General features: G+C 54.8%; 1 protein-coding gene and 1 long non-coding RNA gene across 8 annotated transcripts in view; one reads left to right on the forward strand and one right to left on the reverse strand.

The window, feature by feature from the left end:
- On the reverse strand, positions 1 to 23,954 carry LOC133157651 (filamin-C-like). Of its 4 annotated transcripts, none has more exons than XM_061284354.1 (47): positions 23,346 to 23,954; positions 21,185 to 21,433; positions 18,736 to 18,833; positions 17,743 to 17,893; positions 17,214 to 17,332; positions 17,056 to 17,133; positions 16,808 to 16,970; positions 16,429 to 16,629; positions 16,209 to 16,319; positions 15,538 to 15,675; positions 15,268 to 15,394; positions 15,062 to 15,198; positions 14,742 to 14,935; positions 14,560 to 14,673; positions 14,221 to 14,364; positions 13,688 to 13,811; positions 13,340 to 13,500; positions 13,148 to 13,238; positions 12,686 to 12,855; positions 12,495 to 12,612; positions 11,765 to 12,027; positions 10,717 to 11,314; positions 10,321 to 10,494; positions 8,999 to 9,161; positions 8,588 to 8,916; positions 8,377 to 8,500; positions 8,059 to 8,215; positions 7,754 to 7,943; positions 7,495 to 7,518; positions 7,148 to 7,389; positions 6,798 to 6,897; positions 6,596 to 6,736; positions 6,189 to 6,317; positions 5,916 to 6,089; positions 5,688 to 5,852; positions 5,363 to 5,566; positions 5,136 to 5,288; positions 4,931 to 5,053; positions 4,604 to 4,852; positions 4,213 to 4,482; positions 3,630 to 3,767; positions 3,382 to 3,497; positions 1,776 to 1,908; positions 1,431 to 1,607; positions 1,137 to 1,355; positions 838 to 1,050; positions 1 to 485 (listed from the first exon to the last, which is right to left on the reverse strand). In XM_061284354.1, the coding sequence occupies exons 1-47, from the start codon at positions 23,707 to 23,709 to the stop codon at positions 298 to 300; spliced, it is 8,208 nt and encodes a 2,735-aa protein (XP_061140338.1). In that variant the 5' UTR covers positions 23,710 to 23,954; the 3' UTR covers positions 1 to 297. The 4 variants fall into 4 exon arrangements, with proteins under 4 accessions (XP_061140338.1, XP_061140337.1, XP_061140340.1 ...); XM_061284353.1 differs by having other exon boundaries at positions 4,213 to 4,503; XM_061284356.1 differs by lacking the exon at positions 16,209 to 16,319.
- LOC133157654 (uncharacterized) overlaps positions 1 to 24,655 on the forward strand; it is a 52,524-nt gene that overhangs the window by 20,936 nt on the left and 6,933 nt on the right. For 3 of the 4 annotated variants that reach the window (XR_009715062.1, XR_009715060.1, XR_009715061.1), the window contains one exon: positions 15,477 to 15,698. The exons of the other annotated variant lie outside the window; for it this stretch is intronic. This is a non-coding gene — a long non-coding RNA (uncharacterized LOC133157654). The remainder of the gene's footprint in view (positions 1 to 15,476; positions 15,699 to 24,655) is intronic. 4 annotated transcript variants of the gene reach the window in all.

Genomic DNA, 24,655 nt, shown 5'->3' on the forward strand with positions numbered 1-24,655 from the left:
TCCGTTTAACAGTGAAGTCTTTATTAGGTCTGCAAAAAAAAGGTTCATATGAGAAAAGAAGGCAAGAAGAACCCATACAAAAAGCAGTGTGCTTCAGAGCGGAGGGCAAACAAACGCACCGCTGGCTCGTTGCCTTGACGTCGCTTTGCTTATTTGTCAATGCAGCATCTGGGATTTCACACGCAATTTGGCACACGCTCGCACGCACGCACGCACGCACGCATATCTGCCCGAGCTTTAGTGCAGTCAATGGTTCTCAGTCCAAAGCGGAGGACAGCAAAATGATTGGGCTTTTCTTTAGGACGCGGCCACTTTGTAGGGGCTGCCGGGGACGTTGTCGTCTCCCCATTTGACGATGAGCGTGTAGCTGCCCTTGTCCTTGACGGTGTAGGTGACGTTGTAGAGCTTGTTGCCCATGTGCTTGACGTAGACCTCCTCGCACGGAGCGTGAGGCCCGTGCACGCCCACCATCAGCATGTTGCTGCCTGTGCACAAAAAGGCCAACAAAAAATCAAGTCAATCAAACGACGGGTGCCATGCGCGTCCAGTTTCTGGATCTTACCCGCTTCTTTTCTTCTGCAAAGCGCAAAATTGAGCAGCTCATTTAGCACGCGCTAGCCCCGCAAATGCTAACAAAAGAAGCGCCCTCCTTGGGACGATTGCGAGCGAGCGAGACCGGCCGCTTTCACGGGTGCTTTCACATGCTGTTTGCAAAGCTACGAAACGACGACGAGCCGACGACGAGCCGATGACGAGCCGATGACGAGCCGACGACGAGCCGATGACGAGCCGATGACGAGCCGATGACGAGCCGATGACGCGCGAGCGGCGCCTCACCTGCCTTGCCGCAGTCGACTGTGAAATTGTTTTTCTGCCCCACCGTGGCCCTGCTCAGGCCCGTCCCGCGGCAGACCACCTTGCCGGCGTCAGACGTCAGCTTGGAGGAGGCGGAGGCGAAAGCCCCGCCGCCCACTTTGGACGACTTGGTGACCGTTTCCACCAGGACGGACGAGGTCTCGTGCAGGCTGTGTCCGCCTGACAGGCGGGCGCCTGCGGCACATCAAAAGCGGCCGGCGTCTTGAAAATATTCATTGCGACTCCATCCCACCAAAATGTCCCACCGGCTAGCAGCTTACCTGTGACTTTAGCTTTGAAGGGGCTCCCGACAATGTGCTGCGGCCCGCCGTACTTGATGGTGATGAGATAGTTGCCGGGCGCCATGGGGATGTAGGTGACTTTGTAGCCTTCGGGACACTCGCAGCAGTCCATCTTGACCTTGGACGGGCCGTCGATGTTCACCGACAGCGTGCCCGGCCCGGCGTTGCACGTGTTGACCACAAAGTCGGAGGGCGCGCCTACGCCGGGAAAGTCCACATGCCTACGGTTCAAAACCGACTCCCGTCACCGGACGAGCCGACGGCGGTGCCCACCGGTGATTCCGCCCAGCAGGCCGGGGCCGTGCGCCGTAACCATGCCCGGATCCCCGATCAGTCCGGGATCTCCCATCCGCACGTTGAAGGGGCTTCCCGGAATGTGGCAGCCGTTGAACTTGACGTCGATGGAGTGGACGCCGTTTTCGCGGGGAATGAAGCGGACGGCGGTCTTGTCTGAGGGCCAGAGAAAACGAGAGACGGCTTGCGGCATTCTGAATGCATCCATGTAGACAACGGAGGAAGGCCTTGTAGAAACAAAGCTAGGGTCGCATTTCTGGGATTTGCCGGTGTCTCGGCAGTAAGTCGTTGAGAGGAAGGGGCGCTTTGCAGGGAGTGGCTTACCGCCATCCAGCTCGGTGACGTAACACTCCTCGGAGCTGCCGGAGGGGGTGTGGACTTTGGCGTCCACCACGCCGCGAGCGCCGTTGCGCTGCACCATGAACGAGGCTTCTTGGTTCACCTTCAAATCCTTCTCCTGAAAAAAAGAATGCATTATGCGCGTGCGTGTGTGGCCCCACGAGGGAGGGGCCGGTACGTGAGTCATCCCGGCCGGCCGCCGGACCAGAATAGATGCGGCGAGGCAGGAAAAGTCAGAGTTGATAGCGAGCCGTTTGGTGTTTGTGCCCCGCGGCAGACGAGAGCTTGCCTGACATTTGAAGTCTTGCTCTGATATTGCACTTGGGCAGGCCTCTGGTGGCAGAAAATGCCCCCCCCCCCCCCCCCCCCCCATTACAAAAAGCCAGTTTCAATGTTGCTGGCTGTGAAAAGTGTGAAGGCAAATAAACGGAGCTAGTGTGAAGTGAGCCCGGTCGCTGACACGCACGTTTGCTTGGACCTTGCTATTCCCTGACCTATAAAGGGACTTCTTGACTGCTGGGGTGTTTTGAGGTCACAGGCCCGCTTTGAACAAATACACCATTCATGCTGACATACGGGCTTTCAGGCCCAACCTAAAAGCCACGAGGGGTGCAGCGGTGCGGTACGGCCCGGACCTGGGTTTTCCGTAGACCTGTTTGTCCGTACCGAAAACGCTTTGACCTTTTCTTTGCACGTTTTGCTCGGCACCTTGCCAATTTGCAATACGGCGGGCGATAGGGAAGGAGCTTGCCGCAGCACCGGAATTTGATAACGGCCCACGATAAGCCGTCCCAAATGATATCGCTAGCCCTCCAAGTCTGCTTGAGCAAAAGTCGTAAGTTAAAGTCCCAATGCTCATTGTCACACACACATGTGGGTGTGGTGAGATTTGTCCTCTGCATTGAACCCATCCCCGTGTGATCTTAATCCATCCCCTGGGGGAGAAGGGAGCAGTGAGTAGCAGCGGTGCCGCCGCGCTCGGGAATCATTTGGTGATCTAACCCCCCCAATTCCAAGCCTTAATGCTGAGTGCCAAGCAGGGAGGCAGTGGGTCCCATTTTTAAAGTCTTTGGTATCGGCCGGGGTTTGACCCCACAACCTTCCAGTCTCAGGGCGGACACGCTACCACTAGGCCACTGAGCTTTCCAGCAAAGGCCCAGCCGCTTCCCGGCTCGTGCTCTGCCTTATGACACCGCTTCGGGTCAGGGCCAGCGCTCTGGAGACGACGTCCGGGGGTTCCTGGCAATCTCGGGCGCCGGAACCCAAAGTTCATTGCGAATGGTTGATAAAAAGTGAGCCGAGCGCAACCGTCCACTCCTTATCGAGGACAGAACTGGAAAGGTGACATCGTGATATTATGATTTCTTTTGGCAGTGTACAGCATGTCACACAGATTTGCCATTGTGAATGAAAGGCGATTGCGTCATTGTTGTCCCCCGTCACCACTGACGAGCGGCGTGCGGCGGGGGACAGTTAATCCCGACCTTTAGCGGCCCGTGGCTGCGCTTCATTGACACGTCAAGGGCAAAGAGGCGGCTGGCCCCGCTCTCCTCCAGCTTGACACGCTTCCGTTCCTTTGGGCAATTCCCACCTGCAGGCTGCTGAACGTGAGCCTGCGGGCTTCGTCCGACAGGGTCGCGATGGGAACGATGAACGGGCTGTCGGGGATGTGCTCGTTGTTGAACTTAATCGACACCTCGTAGTCACCTGAGGGAACAGACGGACGGCTTATTAGTTTTCAGCACCGCGCAAGCTGGAGGGAAAAAAAACACACAGACCAAAGGGGGGCAGGCGGAAGGACGCGCTTGGATGAAAAAGAAAATAAGGACAATGACCGACCGGGTTCTTTGACGATATAAGAGACGCCGCAGGAGCCGTCCTTTCTGTCCTCAAAGGAGATTTCCGCCTTGCTGGGCCCTTCCACGGCAATGGACAAGCCCCCGGCGCCGGCCTCTCTAGTCCAGATGCTAAATTCAGCTGAAGAGAGAGGGAAAAAGAAAAGTCGAGTGAAGCTTGGTGCCTTTTCGGGGGCTTCCCATCCGAATTTGGAAGCTATTGCCTGCCATCCTTTGCATCAACACGCCGGACTGCAACGACGTGTGCTCCCAATGGGTTAGGGTTAGGTTGTTTTGGAATTGTCTTTGACGTAATGCGATGGTTAAGGTCCAGATTTTCCAATAAGTGAAAAAATAGAAGACAATACGTAAAGCTGAAATTCCGATCCAATTTAGCACAACATGTACGTATATGTATGTTAGCATGAAGCTAGCCGCCGACTTGTGTGAAACGATGTGATGGACTGGATAGGAAAAGCCAACTGTGCGCTCTTGTTTTTGCGTTCTCAAGGAGATGTTGCGCCATGGTTTGACAACAGCGCTACAGCTCTGCTCACTGGCTCTCTCCCTTTGCCACGTTCACTTACAAGGTGCTGCGGCCACGCCTCTTTCCAGGCCGGGGCCTCCCGCCCGGACCTTGTGCGCGCCTCCCTCCCCCATGGGCCCCACGGTAAACTGGAAGGGGCTCCCGGGGACGTGCTGGCCTCGGTACTTGACGTTGACGGTGTGCGCGCCCATCTCCTGGGGGACGAAGCGCACGCTGTACGTGCTGTTTCCTCCGTCCACGATGTCGGCGTCCGCCGTCTTGCCCCCGGGGCTGGTCACCTGGGCCGTCATGGCCTGCGAGCCCATCTCGCCTGCAACATCGGCGCCACGCGCTTGGATAGAAAGAAGACGTACACTTTTGGATCCCCGTCCGTCGACGAGTCGGTGGGCGAGAATACCAGACAAACGCAGAAGAGCGTTTAAGGAGGTCACCTTCGGGTCTGGCCGCGACGCCGGCGAAGCTGCTCAGGCTCTCCCGGCCCAGGAAGTCTCCAAAGACGTCTCTGAAGGGGCTGCCCCCTCCGCCCACCTGAGTGCTCTCCTCCACCCGAACTTCCCGCTTGGTCTCGCCGCCACGGGTTTTGCTGATCTCGGTGCGCTCGGTGCGCGTGTACGTGTGGCTGCTGCGGGTGAACGTCCGGGTGAGCCTCTCTTGGGCCGACACCGTCTGGAACCAGTTTCCTAGGCGCAAAGGAGAAGGTTGCCGGAAGCGCTCGGCACCGTCGGCTCCGTTCCGCCGTCCCGGGACAGCTGGCTGACCTGGAATCTTCAGGTTGAGTCCGCAGGTGCTGCCCACCGAAGCGATGGAGGACGCCTGCCTCTTTCTGGTTATGCTCTCCTTCATCCTCCCTTCGCCGGTCACCTTCACTGTGAACGGACTTCCTGGAGGAAACCGAGAGGCGCATTTTCCACGAGACATTTGTCCGACCTCGTCCGCCGCCTTTGCTATCTATCAATTCCGAACCTGGGATGTGCTTTTCGGCAAACTTGATGTTAACCGTGTAATTTCCGGGCTCTGTCGGACAGTAGGTCACCTTGCACGTCCCGTCCTCCATATCTTCGCAGTTGATATCCACTTTGCTGGGACCCTCGATGGACAACGCCAGCCCGCCGTAACCTGAAGAAAAGCAACGCGTCACATTTCCCCGGCCGCACTCGGCGGCCGTGGAGAGGTTGTCGGAGCGAGCGTACCGGCGTTCCTGGTGTCCACAAAGAATTCGGCCGTCTCAGACGTGTGCGCCTCCACCAGGCCTTTGCCGAAGGCTTTGACCCGGCTGGCCTCGCCGATCTCCGATTGGCCGACCATGATCTTGAAGGGGCTGTTGGCGACGTGTACGCCGTTCTTCCTCACGCTCACTTCATGCTCGCCCACCTCTTTCGGGGTGAATGAGATACCTGAGGGAGCCGACGGGCGTCACTTAAATGCGTTTGGACTCCAGGGCTAAAGCAGGCGGGGCGGGGCGGGGCGGGGCGGGGCGGAGCTCGGGTGCGGTCGACCCGCTCGATGCGTTCTCACCGAGATGTCTGTTGGGCAGCCTCTTGAGCAGGCAGGGTTCCTCGTTGCCCGAGGGCGCTCGAATGCTGGCGCTGAGAGAGCTCAGGTCCGTTTCGGTGATCTTGAGCGAAACGTCGGCGGACGTGCCCACGTTCAGCTGAGACGTGCGGGTAATGCTGTCGTCGCCTTGGCGAGAGAGAAAGGTGTCTTTGAGCGCCGGGCAACGGATGAATTCATTTCCCTACCCACCGGTGATCTTGGCGACAAAGGGGCTGCCGGGAATGTGCTTGTTGTCAAACTTGACAATGATGCTGTAGTCTCCGGGCGCCGTGGGAAGATAGGACACGGTGCAGGTGCCGTCTTTGTTGTCCTTGCAGGTGATCTCTGCCTTAGATGGGCCCTCCACTGCCAGGGAGAGACCGCCTGCCCGCACACAAAAGCCACCAGTCATGCTTTTCTCCCATCTTGACATTGGCCGGCATTTGAAATTGCATGTCGCTTTGAATCCTCCTTGTGCCCTACCTTCGCCCGCGTTCTTGGTGACCACGGTGAAGGTGGCGGCTTTGTTGACCATGCCGTAACTCAGGCCGGGACCGTAGGCCGACACCGCTCCACTGTTCACGGCGTCCACAAAGAACTGCAGAGGGCTTCCTGTAGTCAGCAAAAGCATGGCGAAGCCTGCTTTAGGACTCTTTGCTGATTTCACCGTCAGTTTTCATTTCCATGTTTTCTAGCGCACTCCAGCCCTTTAACATATTCCAAGCCGAATTTCATGCTCCAGCTTCTCTACAAATATCACATTGTTGCTTGAATTCAGCCTTGACCTTGGACCCCGACCCCTTTTCATGGGATCAAAGTTCCGACAAACATGGTCAAAGTCTGATCGAGCGAGTTTGACATGGCTTGCAGGGTGCGTCGTTTTTGCCGACCTGGAATGTGGTTGCCTTCATATTTGATGTCCATCTCGTGCAGGCCTCTCTCGGTGGGTTGGTACTTGATGGTGATGGTGCCGTCTTTATTGTCGGTGATATGCGGCCTGGCCGTCTTGCCCGAGGGCATCCGGACCTCGCCTGACAACGACGGGACGGGTTAGCTCGTGCGGGAGCTTTGATGACCTCGGCGTTTTGCCACCTGATATTTCTCCTTGCTGCGGCGTGAAAGGCACCAGGAAGTTGACCGGCCTGAAGAGAGGGTCCACCGTGTCGCGAGGGGCAACCGGCTCGTTTGAGGCCTTTGGGACAAAACAAACACGGGTGGCATTCGTGCAAAAGATTTGGGCAGATTTTTGTCTTATCTAGGAACAGTTCCTAATAGCTTTTTTGCTTGGTCTTATTTTTCACATGACAAAAACAGGGTTATTTAGGCTTCATTTGTATCCACCTAGATGAGACACTATTTGTTCATTTGGACTGATTCCGTCTTAAAAAGAATGTGTTCCTGTTGGAATGGTGACAGACGGCACGGCGTTTTGGTTTACCCACCACCACGTGGAAGGGGCTCTTGGGGATGTTTTGGCCTCCAAAGCGAATGGTGATGACGTATTTGCCGGGTTCAGGGGCCGTGTAGTAAATGTCGAAGGTGCCGTCGCGATTCTCCACCACGTCCATGTCCAGCTCCATCCCTTGCGGCGTCAACACCTTGCACGTTACCTTGCCCTTGCCGGCGGCCTTGGCATCCACCGTGATGACCGTGTCCTCTGAGGTCTGCAGCTTCTGAAGGCCCGCTGTTGGGAAAAACAAACAAAGCAACAAAGCAAAGAAAGTCCAGTCGTCCGTAGGATTCATTTTTGGAGGCTTTCCCGTACAAATGAAAAAAAAGCACGACTTACATACGCCGTGTCCTCCTATTGACACTGCAAAAGAAAAAAAGGTTGTGTTGGAAATAAATCGAGCAAAACCGTCACCGTTCAGCGACTTCAACGTAAGAGTTGTGCTCCTCCGGTGCTGCACGGAGCGCAGCGTGTTGATCGAGATTGTTGTCAAGGGGCGGAGAGTGCTCACGGCGGGGAGAATCCATGATATGCCTTGTTGTAGCTTTTCTCTGTATTTTCAGAAATTCTTGCCAAATCTAAACAGGAACGGAGTTACCTGTGAGGCGACACTTGCTGGCATCTCCCGTGGGATTAGACTGAATCCTGTAGGGCGAGTACGGAATTTCATCCCCTCCGTATTTGATGGTGATGGTGTACGGGCCGATGGAGTCGGGGACGTAGGACACGGTGTAGGTGCCGTCCCTGTTGTCCTGGATGCTGGCGTTCTTCGGCTTGCCCTCCGGGTCCTGTCGGCCACAGCGTTTGGGTTATGTAGCGGAGGTGAAGGGACAAGCAAGCAAGCGCTGGAGTGGGAGGGAGATAGGGAGGGAGGGAGGGAGATAGGGAGGTAGGGAGACCGACCAGAATCTGCACAGTGAGCAGCCCCTCGCCGGCATCGCGAGCGTCAATGGTGAACTCTACGGGAAGGCTGGCGGACACGCCTTTGCTGTCCAGACCGGGGCCGCTGGCTCGCACCTTGCTGGCGTCGTGCCCGGGCTGAGACGTGACCTTGAATGGACTGTTGACGGCAGAGGGAAATGGGATTGAATGGAATGTTGCCAGAGGATGGACAGTGACTGTTCATGCTATAGGACACCGCCGATTCTGAATCGACTGCACGTAGATGCACCTTGGCAGGAGTTGTCATGCTGAAGAATTTGATTTGCAGCACATACATACCTATGCGGGACTTCCTGCTCTGCATATTTGACTGCCACGGTGTAGGGTCCGTCCTGAGCTGGGGTGTAGTGAACAGTGTGGGTGCCGTCACCATTGTTTTTGACACCCATTGGCTCCGTGGTACCTGTGAACAAAACCTTTAGTGTTAGACGATTGGCTGCACATCACTGCGAAGCCCCTCCCCTACCCCAAAATGGAAATCCCCTCCGACCTGTCGGTCCAAACACTTTGACATCCAGCGCAGCCTGCCCGGCCCGAGTGCAGTCCACCGTGAAGGTTTGAGGGATGTGCGCTCTAACGCCGGAACCCAGGCCGGGACCGGAGCACTTGACCTTGCTGGGGTCCACGGGGTCTTTGACGGGCACTTTGAAGGGACTGCCCGGGATGGGGTGACCGCCGTAGTTGATGTTGACATCGTAGTCTCCGGGCGTGAAGGGGACGTACTCCACGCTGCAGCTTCCGTCTTTGTTGTCTTTGCAAGAGATTTTGGCCTCGGACGCACCCTCGATGGTTAGGCCCAGACCTCCGGTCCCGGCACCCCTGCGGACGCGCAGAGAGAGACTTGAATCACGCATCGACTGCAGACAAGGTTGGCTACTATTTGGCTTTGTGCGTGTACTACCTGGTCTCCACCGTGAAGCAGTTGGGCTTGTTAGTGATTCCTCCCTCCAGGCCCGGTCCATAGGCCCTGACCCGGGTGGGATCGCATCCCTCCGCCACTAACACTCTGAAGGGACTTTTGGGTACGGGCACGTCATAGACTAGGACCTCAATCAGATGCGTGCCTGCGCACAAACACTTTGAATGAGTCAAGCCGACCTTCTAGAATTGGATATGTCAAAGTCAGCTTTATTGTCAATCCCTTCATATGTCAAGACACACAAAGAAACCGAAATTCCGTTTCCTCTATCCCACGGTGACGAGACATAGTACGTACACGATAGACATACAAGTAGACGACACAAAATAAAAACAAGAAGGCACAAACAATAAATAATAAATATGTGCGATTGAGCATGGAAAGGCAAATAAGTTCAAGTTAAAGTCCCGATGATCGTCACGCACACATCTGGGTGTGGTGAAATTTGTGATTTTTGATCCATCCCCTGGGGAAGAGGGAAGCAGTGAGCAGCAGCGGTGCCGCCGCGCTCGGGAATCATTTGGTGATCTAACCGCCCAATTCCAACCCTTAATGCTGAGTGCCAAGCAGGGAGGCAATGGGTCCCATTTTTAGAGGCTTTGGTATGACCCGGCCGGCCAGGGTTTGAACCCACAACCTTCCAGTCTCAGGGCGGACACTCCAGCACTAGGCCACTGAGCTGGTAGTCTCTGTTGGGGCTTGAAGATGCCCGCCGGCTTTCTTCATAAGCAAGCCCCTGCAATGGCGCGCTCGCACCTACTGTAATGGCAGGTGCGCCAGCGGGCGGCCTCGGGCGGGCACACATACCTGCCTGGTTAAGAGCTTCAGTTCCAGAACAGACTATTTATAAATCGGAGCCTGTCGGTCGGGCTGCCTGCTCTCTGGCCCTCGCATCATTGCAGCACTGCATCATTCCGTATTTATATCCTGCCCAAATCTCTCACACTGACTGTTGCCGCAGCGGTGCACCTGTTAGTCGTTCTATCCGATCCCACGTGACAGTGCGCGTTCTTTCCGAGGTTTTTCACCACGGTTGTCAAACTCCCGCGTCTCGCCACACGTTGTCCCGTCCTCTGCTCAAAAGCACTTAGCCGCTGTCAAAAGGACAATAAGGCGATGCAGGGGCCCTTCCGTGGTATGATGGGACGATGATCACCCATAACAGATTAAGTTCAAATTTGCTCTACGTAATTGTTCTAACCAGTCAGCTGAGCCAAACTACAGTGAGGAAAAAGGCTTTGACAGCCCTGTATGTAGACCCTTTAGACACGGACGCATAGGCTTCATCTGACGTGCGTCCCTACCGTCCTCAAAGGGCGTGTACTCCACTCTGTAGGTGCCGTCGCCCTTGTCGGTGACGTAGCCATCCGTGGTGGTGCCCGAAGGGTTGACGATGCGAGCCTTCACGTGATTGCCTCCGACCTTGGTGAGAGCGCGGGCGTCCACGATGAAGTGGGTCGTGACCTCTCGCAGGACGCCTGGGAACAAAGCGCCGTTGTTTGCGACGACGGCAACTGTCAAGAATGACGCCGGCGGCCTGCCACTAGCGCAAGACGTGTCTTAGGTTAGGCTTCGGTTAAGGCTCAGGGTTAGGTGAGTCGATCTTCATGGTAAAAAGAGAGACTGTTGGGTGTGTTGGACAGTGTGTTTGTCATTGTGCAAGAGTGGGACAGATTTGCAGATTTGAATTGTCCTTTTACCTCTCGGCTCCACTCCTGGCCCGTAGACGTGCACCCCGCTGGTGTCCACTGAAGGCTCCACCTGCAGAACCTTGGGGAAGTGGGGGATCGCGCGGCCTCCGTACTTGATGGTAACGGTGTGCGCGCCGTGGAACGGCGGGATGTAGGTGACGGAGAAAGTTCCCTCTGCCGTTTTCTGGATGCGCACCTCGGCCTTCACCCCGCTGTCCGATACGATCTCGACGGTGAGCTCTGCCTCGCCGGCCCGTGTGCAGTCCACAGTGAAGGTGGCCGTCTCCCCTGCCTTGGCTCTTTCCAGCCCGGGGCCGCTGGCCGTGACCTTGCTGGGGTCGAAGGCCGGTCGTACCGCCGCCTTGAAAGGGGAGCCCGGAACGTGCTTGTCGGCGAACAGGATGTTGATGGCGTACTCGCCGGCCTCGGTGGGCAGGTAGGCGACCGAGCACGTGCCGTCGCCGTTGTCTTGGCACTCGATTTTGGCCTCGCAGGGACCCTCCACCGTTAGGCCCAGCCCGCCGGCACCCGCTCCTTTGGTGTCGATAGTGAACGGAGCCGGTTTGCCCACCACGCCGCCCTGAAGACCGGGGCCGAAAGCTCGGACCTGAGATGCAGCAAAGTCAGGTCAAACGTCGTGAGTTAGCGATCTTTGCTCTACAATGACCCCCTCCCCCCTTTTAGTCTCCGGGGTTGTAGAGATTTCCGGTCGAGACCTTTGGTGTATGTCTTTGTCTTTGTATGTGTTGCAGCAGCAATAACGTCAGTGTGAATTTGCCTTAGTTCGTTGCATTTGAGGTGAGCATCAAGCTAGCTGTCTTTTGTGAATGGTTTTGGTGCAAGAATATACAATACCTAATTGATAGCTCTTTTGGCTGAGGCTTAGGTTTCACAGTAAAGTGGAAGTGACCAACAGCTCCAAGCACGCTTTGCTTGGTGGTTGAAAAAAGAGACTTTTCTTTTTTGTTTCCTCAAAGTGAAGAATGTCCGGTGGCTCCCGACCGTCTGGCCCACCCGCCTGCAGTAATTGTCGAAGGGCACTTTGCTGAGCATTTACCTTTGAGGGGTCAGCGGGCATCACGGCTTCCAGCCCGAAGGGGCTTCCCATGACGGGGTTTCCGTCATAGCTGACATCCACCTTGTACTGCCCCTCCTCCGGGGGGATGTACTTCACGCCGTGAACGCCTTTGGCTTTGTCCGACTCCAGCTTGCACGGGATGGGTCGGCCGTTGGGCGAGGTCATCTTCACGCCTACGTTGCCCTGCCCGCCGGCACCCTTGGCGTTCACTGTGAATTCCTGGTCCCTTCCCACTTCCACTTCTAGGGAGAACATTTTTAAAAAAAAAAGACAACGTGAACTCTTTCTGGGGCACTTCCAAGTTTGCAGCTCAGTTGCAAGTGCACGTGACCTTGAAATGTGCATTCTAGCAACGTACGGGACTCGAGTGGAACGTTTTCGCCCCGACTGGCGGTCGCCGGAGAGCCACGCCGTTACCGGATGACTTTCTCCCAGTGATTGTGTGGATTGTATGAGAAAAACGAAAGGAACTCAAACGAGAAACGGCAAGTTGAGCGGCGGGTGAGCGAGCCTGCGCCGGCGGCCGTGGCGGCACCCGGTCACCGCACACAGCGCTCTTTGCGCGAGTTTCCTTGAAGGAAAATGAATCGGTAAATATTGGCAGTAACTCGTAGGGTTAAGTTCTTGGGTCCTTCACGGTTCAAAGTCGCGCTTGTGATTTTTTTGATTTAGTTTTTTTCATTGTCAGAGAACGACAGCTTGTACTTACTCGTGTCCAATCCCTCCACTTTGACTTTTCCGATATCCAGCTGCGGTGAGACTGTGATATGGAAGGGACTCTGCGGGATGGGGTCGCCTCCGTGGGTGACCGTGATGGCCATGTTGCCCTGGAAAGAACCAACATGTCGGTGACTCATCTCTGCGTTGCTGTGGAATGGACGCGCGCAGGCACGCACGCACCTGTTGAAGAGCGGTGTACTTGACCGTGTAGGAGTAATCGTGGTTATCGATGATCTCAAAGTCACGGACCGCCTCCCCTGGGCCCGAGGCCGCGAAGCGCACCTCGGGCCTGGCTTTGCCCGCACCCTTTGTGTAGATAGTGAAGTGGGTGGGCGTGCCCACCTCCACTCCTGCAACCAAAAGCACCTTTGTTTCGATGCACGCAAATGGTATGCCAAAGTACAGATACAAAAAAGAGCGCTAAAGCTTTGCTTCTAAAGTATGTATATGCAGAAGTGGCTTGTGAAGACTATAGAGCGTCAACGTGCTTTCTTTCCCATGAGTCATCCGCTGCAACGGTTAAAAGAAGTGGCGAGCTTATTTCGACATGGGTAGAAATGTGCTTTCAGAAAAAGTACCGATAGCGGAAATCTGCGGTAGCAACGTATTTGTACTCGCTTCCTCGCTCCCCACTGTACTAACCTGTCTTGTTGAGTCCGGGCCCCTCGGCTTTCACCTTGCCAGCATCGTGAGAGGGCTCCACTTTGACTTTGAACGGACTGATGGGAATTTCCTGACAAGGTAGAAGATGAGAACATTTATGAGCAATGAAAGCGCGGGCGGGAGCGGGTAACATCCTCTCCAAAGGTGATGTGACATCATGTCTAATCTTACTTGGTCAGCAAAGAGCACCATGATGGTGTAGCGACCCGCCGCTGGGGGCGTGTACTTGACAGTAAAGGTGTCATTGTCATTCTTGATGATGTCAAAGTCGATGTCCGCCTCGGCAGGGCCAACCACCCCCGGGGCGCACTTGATTCCAATGCTGATGTCGCCTGACGGGGAAAACAGTCGAGATAGGACACTCCGACGAAGAAAAGCCACTTTATTTTTTTAAAACCCTCTAGGTTTTTTCCACATTTTACAGCGCAGTTACGCAAGCCTTCGCAGGCCTCCTTCCATTGGGACTCGCCCCGGGCTGTCCAGTGTTTTTATAACCATCATTATCTCCCACGCGCTCACCTTGGCCGGCCTGGCCGCAGTCCACGGTGAAGTATGTGGGCTCGTTAGCCTTGAGGCCCGTCTTCTCCACTCCGGGCCCGTAGACCTTGACCCTGTCTGGATGACAACCCTCGCCGACCAGCACCTAATGATCCAATTCACAGAGTGGGCTTGCGGCTGTTTGGAAGCAGCGTCACCGTGACGTCGAAGGCGCAAAAGCGTTCGGAAAGCCGAAAGCTCGGGGTCAAACGGGTCGGGAACCCGCGATGGGTGGCACTCAAAGTGGTGGGGACTCAAATAACTCAAATAACAGATCGATATTTGCTCGGTGCGTGCCTTATACCTGACGCTAGCTAGCGGGCTAGCCGTAAAGGCAACGTTCCATCCCTCCTATGATCAAATATTAGTATCCAGTCCGTCACTTTAAAAGTAGATACTTAGCCTGCACGCAGTGTTTCAATCGCGGTAAGACGCTATCCAAATAGAAAAATATTGAAAGCTTTTGTTTGGCGCAAACATTGAGTTGAGTTGAGACGACGTTGAGCGCAACTTACCCTGAAGGGGCTGTTGGGCACGTTGACGCCGCTCCAGGCGATGATGATGGTGTGTTTAATGGGCTTGGCAGGAGTGTACGTGCACAGATACGTGGCGTCGCCCTTGTCGCTGATTTTGATGTCGATGGCGCAGCCTTCGGCATCCTGAGTGGATGCCAAAAGCGTGTCAGACCCGGTCTTGCGCCGAGGAAAAGAAACAAGTTGTGTTCGGCCGGCGGTGGGGTCAAAATAGGACGTCGCTCCATGGGTCTGTGTCTTTTGAAAATTGACCGCTATCCCGAAAAAGTGTGTCAGAGGTTCCGTGCAACGTTGCGGTCAATGTGGCAAGGCCCGCCGTACCTGGGCGTAGATGGTGAGCGGACCCTTCCCGGCCACGCGGGCATCGATGGTGAATTCGGTGGGTTTGTTCACCGTCACACCAGTTGGCTGCAGGCCCGGCCCGAACGCTTTCACCTGAACGTTCCGGTGTATTGGTTAACAAGACCCGCCAGAGTTGTCGTGCACGAGCGGTTGGTGGTTACCTTCTCGGGGAAGGTGTCGTTAGCAGCGGGCAGGATGTGGGCCATGAAGGGGCTGTCCTTGATGTCCTCGTCGTCGCAAACCACATGGACGGCGTAGTCGCCGGGTTCGGTGGGCCAGTAGCGGACGTCGCAGGAGCCGTCGCCCTTGTCGTCGCACTCGATCTTAGCCTGAGAGGGTCCTTCGATGGAGAAGCCTTTGCAAAAACAGGAAGGATGCCGGTCCGTACCACCGCAAACGTCTTTCCCGCCAGAAATGGGCGGAAGGTGACCTTAAACGCAAAGACGGCGGCCGCTCGGATGGCCATCCACGCGGGACTCACCCAGCGTCCCGACATCTGTGCCGACGGCCTCTACCACAAAGTCGGCCGATTTTCCCACCATCCCCGTCCTCAGACCGGGACCCCAGGCCCTCACCTTCTGGAAACCGGCCTCGGGTCCCACCTCCACTTCAAAGGGGCTGCGGACATCCGCAATAGGTTATTTGTGTGGCGCCCGGCAACGAGCGCGGCCGGCGGCTGCCGCTTACCTGCGGGGGATGGGCTGGCCTCCCCAGGTAATGCCGACTGTGTATTTACCCGGCTTGAGGGGGTAATACTCGCACTCGTACACGCCGTTTCCGACATCTCGCACGTTGACTTGCTCCTGCGCTCCGGCTGGAAAGATCAATGCGGCGCAATACGGACTCTGGTCAAAAGCGCGCAGACTGGACTGTATTTCATGTATGCCCTTTTTCAGGAAGGAAGAGAGAACTCATCCAGAAAGGGAAGAGCGGAGACGAGGAGGCCGTCCGACTCACTGGGCCCTTTGACCGAGACGTTCAATGTTCCACTGCCGGCGCCCTTGGTGAAAACTTTGAAGTCTGCAACCTCCTTCACTCTCACACCCTTGGGCTGGAGTCCTCGACCTGTGGCTCTGCAGGCGTTTGGATTGATGGCTGAAAGGAATACCGAGTATTTGGTAAGACAGTGTTTTTTGAATCCCAAGAGCCCCCCCCCCCCCCCCCCCCCGCACTTGGCAGCAGCGTTAGTAGCAGAATATTCCACCGGATGGGCTGAAAAGACCTGTGAAGGAGAAAGAAGCCTTTTGCCATTACGGAAAGAGACAGAACAGAGCGAGCGACACTTTGGCAACGTTTCAGTCCGTCCCAAACCGTCCGAACCATTGCGGGCTCTGACGGAACGCCGGCAGATGCAAATGTGTGCGTGCGTGCGTGCGCTCAAGGCAAACGTCCAAAGAAATGCAAAATAGGGACAGTCGGATGCAAAGAAACATTGAGTCTCTCTATGAAAGGAAAGTGGCAAGCTGGCAGGCAGCAAGAAGTTGGACCAAGCACTACACTGCATCGTGCGCCCCCACCATGGTCAAAGCGTCCTAAGGGCATGGCGCATTGGGGGCGGGGCGGGCCGAGGCGGGGGGCCGAGCTGAGCTGAACACTGTGCAAGGCCCGTCCCAGTGGGACATACTAACTTGGACGGGCGGGTTTTTTTGGTGGGGGGGGGCCCTTTGTTCCAGGAGGAGTGAGCACGGATTGAGGGATTATCTGCAAGGGAGCTCCTGTGGGAGGAGCAACAGGAGGTGCTAGAAATGACAGATAAGAACCGTTAGGAAGGCTGCATCCGAGGAATACCAAAGCGTGATGAATGGCTCTCCCACACTTTCCTCGAGACTGCACGAAATTGTAACGCACCTTCGGCGATGTTGACGGGGAACGGGCTCTTTGGGATCTCGTGGCCTCCGAACAGCACGCGGATGGCGTGCGGACCCTCGGTCACGGGGCGATAAGTGCATCGGAACACGCTGTCGCCTTTGTTCTCCAGAATGATCTCCACGGTGTCTATTTTGCCTTGAGGGTCGGCAATAACCACGGCGATGTCGCCGTTGCCAGCGCCTGGTTGACGGGAAGAAAGACGAGTCACCGGCAGACGGTCGTTTGTTGTCGGTCAATGGGCTTGGAAAGGCCGCGGCGTCGCGAAAACAAAAGCGTGGATACGAATGGTTTCCATCAGTCCTCCCTTCGAGAAACCGAGCGGGCATTTAATTGAAACGGCTTAACTTGACATTCTTACCGGCTGTGTAAATGTCAAAGTAGGTGGGTTTGTTGGCCACGTTCCCGGTGCGCTCCAGACCGGGCCCCCTGGCGTGGACTTTACTGGGGTCGCCCATGTCTTTTGCCACGTTCACCGCATAGGGGCTCTTGTCAATGTCCTGACCCGCAAATAACACCTTGACCTGACGGTGAAGACAACAAAGAGAGGCTTTGAAAAAGAAAAGCAAACTCAACTGGAGGATGTAATGGCTGGCTGCTTTGTCGAACCTTGTGCAGACCCTCAACTTTAGGAACATAAGTGACAGTGTAGCTTCTGTTTTTGTCCTTGTTGGGTTTCACTTTAGCCTGCGGGAAATGGCCGAGCATGAGAGAGAGTTGATGGCAAGAAGATCTTGCTTGGCTTTGTCTCACGGCCACTTTGTCACCTCTTCTTTGTGTCCCTCGGGATCCTCCACAAAGACCAGGACCTCGCCGCTGCCGGCTTCCAGAGTCTCCACGGTGAACACGGCAGGGTGAAGCACCTTGTTACCCTGAGGCTCGATACCTGCCGTGAAAAAAAAGCCAGCCGCTGTTGACCATGTGCGCTCCGCTCCGACCGCTGTCGTGGATTGCGGCCTCCCTCCCTCCCTCCCTCCCTCCCTCCCTCCCTCCCATCCTCAGCTGGCTCCCAATGCATTGCGAGTGACTTGCATTTGGTTGTGGCCCCAGCTTACCTCTCCGAGCCCGTCCACCCCTGTGTGGTGCCTCAGGTATGCAAGTGCCGAGGACTGAGATCCTTTTTGCCTCCCTCCCCTAGAATGTTAGGCTCGCCCCTCGTTGTCCAGCTTTCAGAAGCCCCATTTTGATTCTTTGACTGACTTGCGAGTGACCTTTTTTTCTGCTACTGTGTGTGTTTCGATGTCGCTGTCCTATCGCTGAAATCAATTGTACTGAATGGTATTGTGTGGGACCCACCTGGTCCATAGGCTTTGGCCTTGTGAGGGAAAAGCTGTTTGGGTTTGAGAGGAGCGCCTGGCTTGAGCTTGGCTTTGGGGAACTGCGACAGGTAGGTCATCACCGAGTGCTCGTCCACATCTGGATCCACGATCTCCTCAGGCGCGATCACCTGAAGCGCAAAGGATTTAAGGACAGCGTTTCAGCAAAGCGACCCTTTGGAACGAGCCTCGGGCGGGCACGATGCGGTGGCATTTCACAGGAAATAAACGCATCTGTTAGCACCACTGCGCTGGTACTGGAAGCAAGCGGCGTGCCTGTCAGTCGTTTGCTGGTGCAAAGCCGTGACCCCGGCTGGTTATATTTAACCCCGGCCCTGCGGGGTTAAGGAGCGTTGCCTCCCATGGGGGATTTATACTTAGCCGCATCTCCTTAACGCCAGCGCGCCGGAATCCGGCCCCCACGCACCCGAGCCGTGACAGGAGGGTGACATCCGGTCCCCGGCCGGCCATTTGGCTAACGCTTCGCCTTGTTGCGGCCATTGGCTTGCGCGGAACTAAACAAGAAGAATGCAACCGTGCTCCCTTGACATTCTGAGGGAGGGACACAGATTAGATGGCTTCTTTCAGGGGCCGGCCAGAAGGTGTTGAAAGGGCTCTAAAAGCAGCAAAATCAAAACCCCCGAAACTCCCATCGAGCATTCTCCGCTTGTGAAAAGTTTCATTTCAAACCGGGGTCCGCTTTAAACACTTTGAGGGAAATTGCTCTTCCACTTTTTCTATCCAAGTCTTTTCACACAGTCTGCCCCCGCTTTTGGGTGATTTTTAGCGTCGGAGGCGATTTGCAAAAGTGAATGTCGCCTTGATTGGACAGACCTAATACGCTCCTGCTGGTTCTAATGGCGGTACTTGGTGTCAAATGTCGGAAAAGCTGCGGCTCGGCGAGCCCCATCCAAGCCCACCGGCTCGTCTGAGCCGTGTTCAGCGAAAGGCGTCGGCGGGCCGCGCGTCTTACCTGAGGCACACCCAACCAATCGTCGGCCTGCTGCATGGCTTCTCTGGCGTTCTCCACGGGCTGCTTGGGGTCCCACTCGGCCCAGTCGGGACACAAACCTAGCCAAATGCAAGCGCGTCGTTAGAGCATCCGCAGGGCAGGTCACGAGGCCCCGCTCGGACCGTCGCTACTATCGCGCCACGAGGTCCCGTGACCTTCTTTTGGGGCTGCCACACCTACTCTGTCCTCTGGCTTTCAAAACAAACTAAATCTAGCGCGTCCTAGGAAGCTAATCGCTAAATTGGATTAGTGTTGATGACGGAGAGGGCCTTTTGCGCCCAAGCAACCTCGCAATGCCTTAGTCCAATTATTAGAGACAATAATGGATGGAAGGACAGATAGATAGATAGATAGATAGATAGATAGATAGATAGATAGATAGATAGATAGATAGATAGATAGATAGATAGATAGATAGATAGATAGATAGATAGATAGATAGATAGATAGATAGATAGATAGATAGATAGATAGATAGATAGACAGATAGACAGATAGATAGATAGACAGATAGATAGATAGATAGATAGATAGATAGATAGATAGATAGATAGATAGATAGATAGATAGATAGATAGATAGATAGATAGATAGATAGACAGATAGATGATAGATAGATGATAGATAGATGATAGATAGATGATAGATAGATGATAGATAGATGATAGATAGATGATAGATAGATGATAGATAGATGATAGATAGATGATAGATAGATGATAGATAGATGATAGATAGATGATAGATAGATAGATAGATAGATAGATGATAGATAGATAGATAGATAGATGATAGATAGATAGATGATAGATAGATAGATGATAGATAGATAGATGATAGATAGATAGATGATAGATAGATAGATGATAGATAGATAGATAGATGATAGATGATAGATGATAGATGATAGATGATAGATGATAGATGATAGATGATAGATGATAGATGATAGATGATAGATGATAGATGATAGATAGATAGATAGATAGATAGATAGATAGATAGATAGATAGATAGATAGATAGATAGATAGATAGATAGATAGATAGATAGATAGATAGATAGATAGATAGATAGATAGATAGATAGATAGATAGATAGATAGATAGATAGATAGATTTCAGATATTCATGAAGCTACTCAACTCCTCAGTAAAGTGCAGTAATATGTGTTGCAGCGGAGAAAGAATATCTGACTCCATGCGTCGCTATGCCGTTTATGGCTTGCTTAATGGGTTACTATAGCGCAAGAAAGTGCTCTAAATATTTACATTGCAACGTAACCGCCATGATGCCGCGGGAATATTTGGACAATGAGTGAAAGTGTATTCCTGACAGGCATCTAAAATAACACCGACATTTGTCCAATGTATGGATAAGCGTCATCATCCATGAAATTCATATTGAAACCGGAGACACGAAAATTCTGTAACAGTGCCCAGTTTGGTGGCGAGGCGAGGCTGTGCTGAATTCTTTTGATTTGCAATATTGATTTGATCTCAGCGCGGAGGATTTCAGATGTTCTTCCCGCGTCGTCTGTGGCCACACAGCGAGAAAGTCGGCTCGGCTCGGGTCGGGCTGCTGAAACAAGGCAGCCTTGTATGGGCAGCATTGCAGCCCTGAAAGATGCGTCTCCTCGCACCCCGTGTCAACACAGTTAAACATGGGCCTGCGCCAGGCCTCCAAAATCCAGGGGGGGTGGGGAGGGGGATGCATGTCACTGGCAGAGGTGACAAAAGCACTTGCACGCACTCTTTTTAAAGAAGGTGAACTCAGAGGTAGTCGTAGCGGCAAAGGCGGAGAGAAAGCCAGAGAGTCCCACTCGGGCCTGGGAATGCTCGACGGACGGCTTCCGTCGTTGCGGGACAGCTGGCCGTGACGTCACCGGCGCCCGGCCTCTGCCGCTACCTGCTCTCTGCACACGGGCTGATGTCCGTCTGTGAGATGGATAGCGAGGAGGCGGGCTTCTCTCTCCGGAAAGTGTTAACAGTTGTACTGCACTGATGAATGGATAGCGTGCTCGGCCTGGCCTCCGTAGCGACCGAGGAAAATGACAACCGAGCGGCTCGCCCGGCAACTGGCCGGCAGCCCTTAAGGCCGCTCTTCCATTGCTGTCGTCCATCCAGTGAGCTGAAGCCAACCACAAAAGTGTAACGTCGAGACGCTAAGCACTCCGGGAGACTCCGATGTCTCGCCACGGAGCGTTTTGGTGTTAAAGGCGGACTGACTAATGGACAGCGCTCAAGTTGGCCATCTAGCGGCGGCAACTCTGAAGGCTGCCCGTTGGTTAAACAGATTTGGGCGTCGCACGACCGAGACCCGCACGCACCCGACTTTCCCGCCGTGACCTATGCGACGTTCCAGACGCTCCGAAGCGTATACGGACAAAGTCATTTTGGAACCAAGCTCACCCGGAGCGCAGTTGTCCACCAAGGCCCCGAGGGCTTTGCCATCCCTCCAGTCCCGGTTGAAGTTGTTGATGGGCAGCTGGGGCACTTTGTTCTGGATCCAGCCCAGCAGACGCTGCTTGGGCGTCAGCTTCTTGGCCTCCTCGTCGTCCTCGTCGTCCCACATGGGCATGGAGATGGAGTAGTGCAGGATCAGAGTCCAGATGAGACCCAGGATCAGCTTGAGATTCCCGTCAACAATGGCTTTGCTGTCTGGGACGAGAGAATTATGATGATTATTATTCTGGGGCGTGGAAAAAACAAAAGCATCAAACATCCATGTCAGCTAGTGCCTTGAGATCGGAGTTGAAATCATTTGCTGAGTATTGCCGTCTCACATGAAGAAGAAGGTCACGAATGAAATGTTTGGGGTTTTTGCTTCGAGACCAGACAGGCAGCAATATAAATAGCATGGTTGTTTCCTGTCTGTTGTTTCCAACACTGCCGCATAGCAATAGCATGAAGCTAACAGATCAAAGACTACACTGCGCCGCGCCGTTCTTTTCCATGCAACAAATAAATTGGCTCTTAAAGCAGCTGGAAAATGGAGCGGAGTCTTCAGACGAGATCGAAGAGCCGAGGTCGGTCGGTCGGCCGGCCGGCCGGCCGGCCCCTGTTGGACTGCGGGGCTGAGCAGGCTATTCTGAGGAGGTATATAAACAACGGACGGCCATTGAGCGATCCAATGCGCCTTCCTTGCTGGCCCGGGCGGGCGGGCAGCTGTCTGCCAGAGGGGCCCCGTAATCTGTCATGTGTTCACAATGCTGCGCTGAAGACGCTGACAGCTGAAGAGATGCGCAAGCGGCCACAGAAATACCGCTTGGATTTCAATGACCTCCCGAAGCGCTCAGAAATCAAAGACGGCTGGGAGATGGGACCCATCGGCGCGCTTCAAACTTTGCCCGACGAGCCGCTTCCGTTTCAAGATGCCGTGTGGCTTCAGCCCTTTCAACGTGCTTTGCGGGCACCCGTGCCCCTCTTTTTTGGGCTGGAATGGAAGCTGAGCTCAAATCAGGTAGGCGAGCCTGTTTTGACCTTTCGTGCCGAGGCCGAGAAGCGCCCCCCCCCTCCCCCCTGCTCGCTCGCTCGCTGTTAACAGTGAGTTGGTCAACGAGCAGCTGTTGTTTGTCAGGCCCGCTCCCGCTGAGATCTTGTCATGTGTGGCAGGCCAAAGGCCACACTTTGAGTGCTGCAGTCAGGTGCGGCAAAAGTGGCCCGCCCGCGTGTCTGACAACTGCCAGCACAAAGCCACGTCCGTCAAACGCTGTGCCGGCGTTTTATCGCCTCCGAGCGATCGTGCAGGCCTAGCTGAGGCCGCGAGCTGAGGCTGCTAGCTAGCTGAGGCCGCCAGCTGAGGCCGCTAGCTGAGGCCACTAGCTGAGGCCACTAGCTGAGGCTGCGAACTGCCAAGAGACCTGAGCCTGCTAGCCAGCCCCAAGGCCGCTAGCTATGGCTGCTCGCTGTGGCCACTAGCCGAGGCCGCTAGCCGAGGTCGTGTGTGTTCTGACGCACATGAATGTCAGAAGCCTCAGGGCACATTAGATTGACGCGGAGATCCTACAATGTCAAAGTTGCGCTGCCACGCATTGCCCTAGCAAATGTAGGGAATCAAGTGTCGGGCAAATGGGCCTCCTGAGATTGTGCAAGTCGCTACAGCCAATGTACGCTGTCAGAAATATGAGTGTCCATTTGTATCCCTTCATGTACTGACTGGGTCAAATGATGGAAAACCAAAGCGCTTGCTTGCTCCCTTTGCAGAGGCTGAAGGACACCATTTATTAGGTCACCACGAGGGAAAGCTTTTACCGTCCCGCTGAGTGCAATTGACAACTTTTGAACGAGGGCAGGATGCCATCTCAAAGTTTTTGGCTTTCCCTTCCGACATGTATTTCACATTTTGTACAAGTCAGTGATTCATTTGGAGCTTATCATTTTGGGTTTAGTTCGCCTCTTCCACTGACGCTTTCAATTCCGCCCCTCCCCCAAAGTTGACTTTTGCGCTTGTGCAAAATGGCCAAAGCCTCATCGCTCCCTCCGCGCAGTTTGGAACCTTTGCCGATCGGAGCAGCACCCCCCCCCCCCCCTCCCTCCCCCCACAGCCGGATCCAAAGTCCGAGGCACTCACCGATGGACACCAGCTTGATGTGCTCCCGGTCCAGAAACTCCAGTGCCACCGAGACATTTTCCAGCTTCATCTGCCGGAAGTTGGGCCTGTTGTGGTACTTGCGATACATCTTCTTCTGGCTCAGGACTTCCAGCAGCCAAATGAGCTTCAGGCCGTCGCTGAAGTCGCGTTGCAGGTCGCCGATGTTCTTGTTGACGCACTTGAGGTGCTCGTTGCACCAGCGGGTGAAGGTGTTCTGCTGGATCTTCTTCCACGGCGCATCCTCGGCCAGGTCCTTCTCGGTGGCCGGGATCTCGTCGTCCTCCTCGCCGCCAAAGTCGGCGGCCTGGTAGTACTGCGGCTCCTCGCCGTAGTTGTTGCTCATGGTGGCGGCCCCGCTTGCTGGCTCGCTGGGTCACTGGCTCTCTGGCTCTCTGGGTCGCTGGCTCGCTGGATCGCTGTCACGCTAGCTTTTTAGAGTCCGAGTTGAACAGTCAAAGCGGTGAGGTGAGGGGAGCGGGCTTGTCTGATGGAACGGCGCTTCCTTCTCCACTCTTGTCCAAGTCGCTGGTGGCAGTGAGGCCCCGGGAACAGGCGCCGACGTGTTTGACTTGAATGTCCAGACGGACGACTGACTGGTGGCTTTTTAAAGCTGCCCCCCCCCCCCCCAGCGCGTCATTCCGGAGCCCTGCCATCACACTCCATGCGCTCATCCACAAGAGGTCCGGGGGCTTCGGCTCGGTTTACCGGGCCCTCCCTGATTGGTCAAAGCCCAGTCAAAGCGTGTGGCTTATTTTTAGGCGCTCCTATTTGGGAGACCCTGTGTGTGCGTGCGTGCGTCAAGAATGCATTTTCTTTCCTCCCTCCCCAGTCTGCTCAGGAAGACGTCGGTGCTGACAATTGCAGACATGAACCCGCTTGATTCTTTCCCACAGCAAGTCCTATCACAAAGTAGGACTTTGGCATACTAATCACACTGTACGAGTCAGAATAGAAAATCTTGGGGCGTGCTCATCAGTCAGCAGTCATCGATGCTCAAAGATTGACACGCAATCTTTTTATAGCTGATGCGAGTGGACTCTGGAGGCTTGTCGTCTTCTTTTGGCTCCGTTCATACTTTGAAATGACGCGAATGAAGTGCTCATTTGATGATGTGCTCATTTGATGATGTGCCTTTGTGTGCGCGGCAGGATGACACGCGCGGCGTGGTGACTCGGCGGCAAAGCCAGGATATCATCCAATTACAATCGATTTAGAAGCCAATTCGAAGCGAATGACCGCGGCCGTCGCCATTTCAAGGAAGGCCGCGACGTCGCTGCTCATCTTTTGCC

Source organism: Syngnathus typhle, linkage group LG7 (assembly GCF_033458585.1).
Source record: "Syngnathus typhle isolate RoL2023-S1 ecotype Sweden linkage group LG7, RoL_Styp_1.0, whole genome shotgun sequence".
Lineage (NCBI taxonomy): Eukaryota > Metazoa > Chordata > Actinopteri > Syngnathiformes > Syngnathidae > Syngnathus > Syngnathus typhle.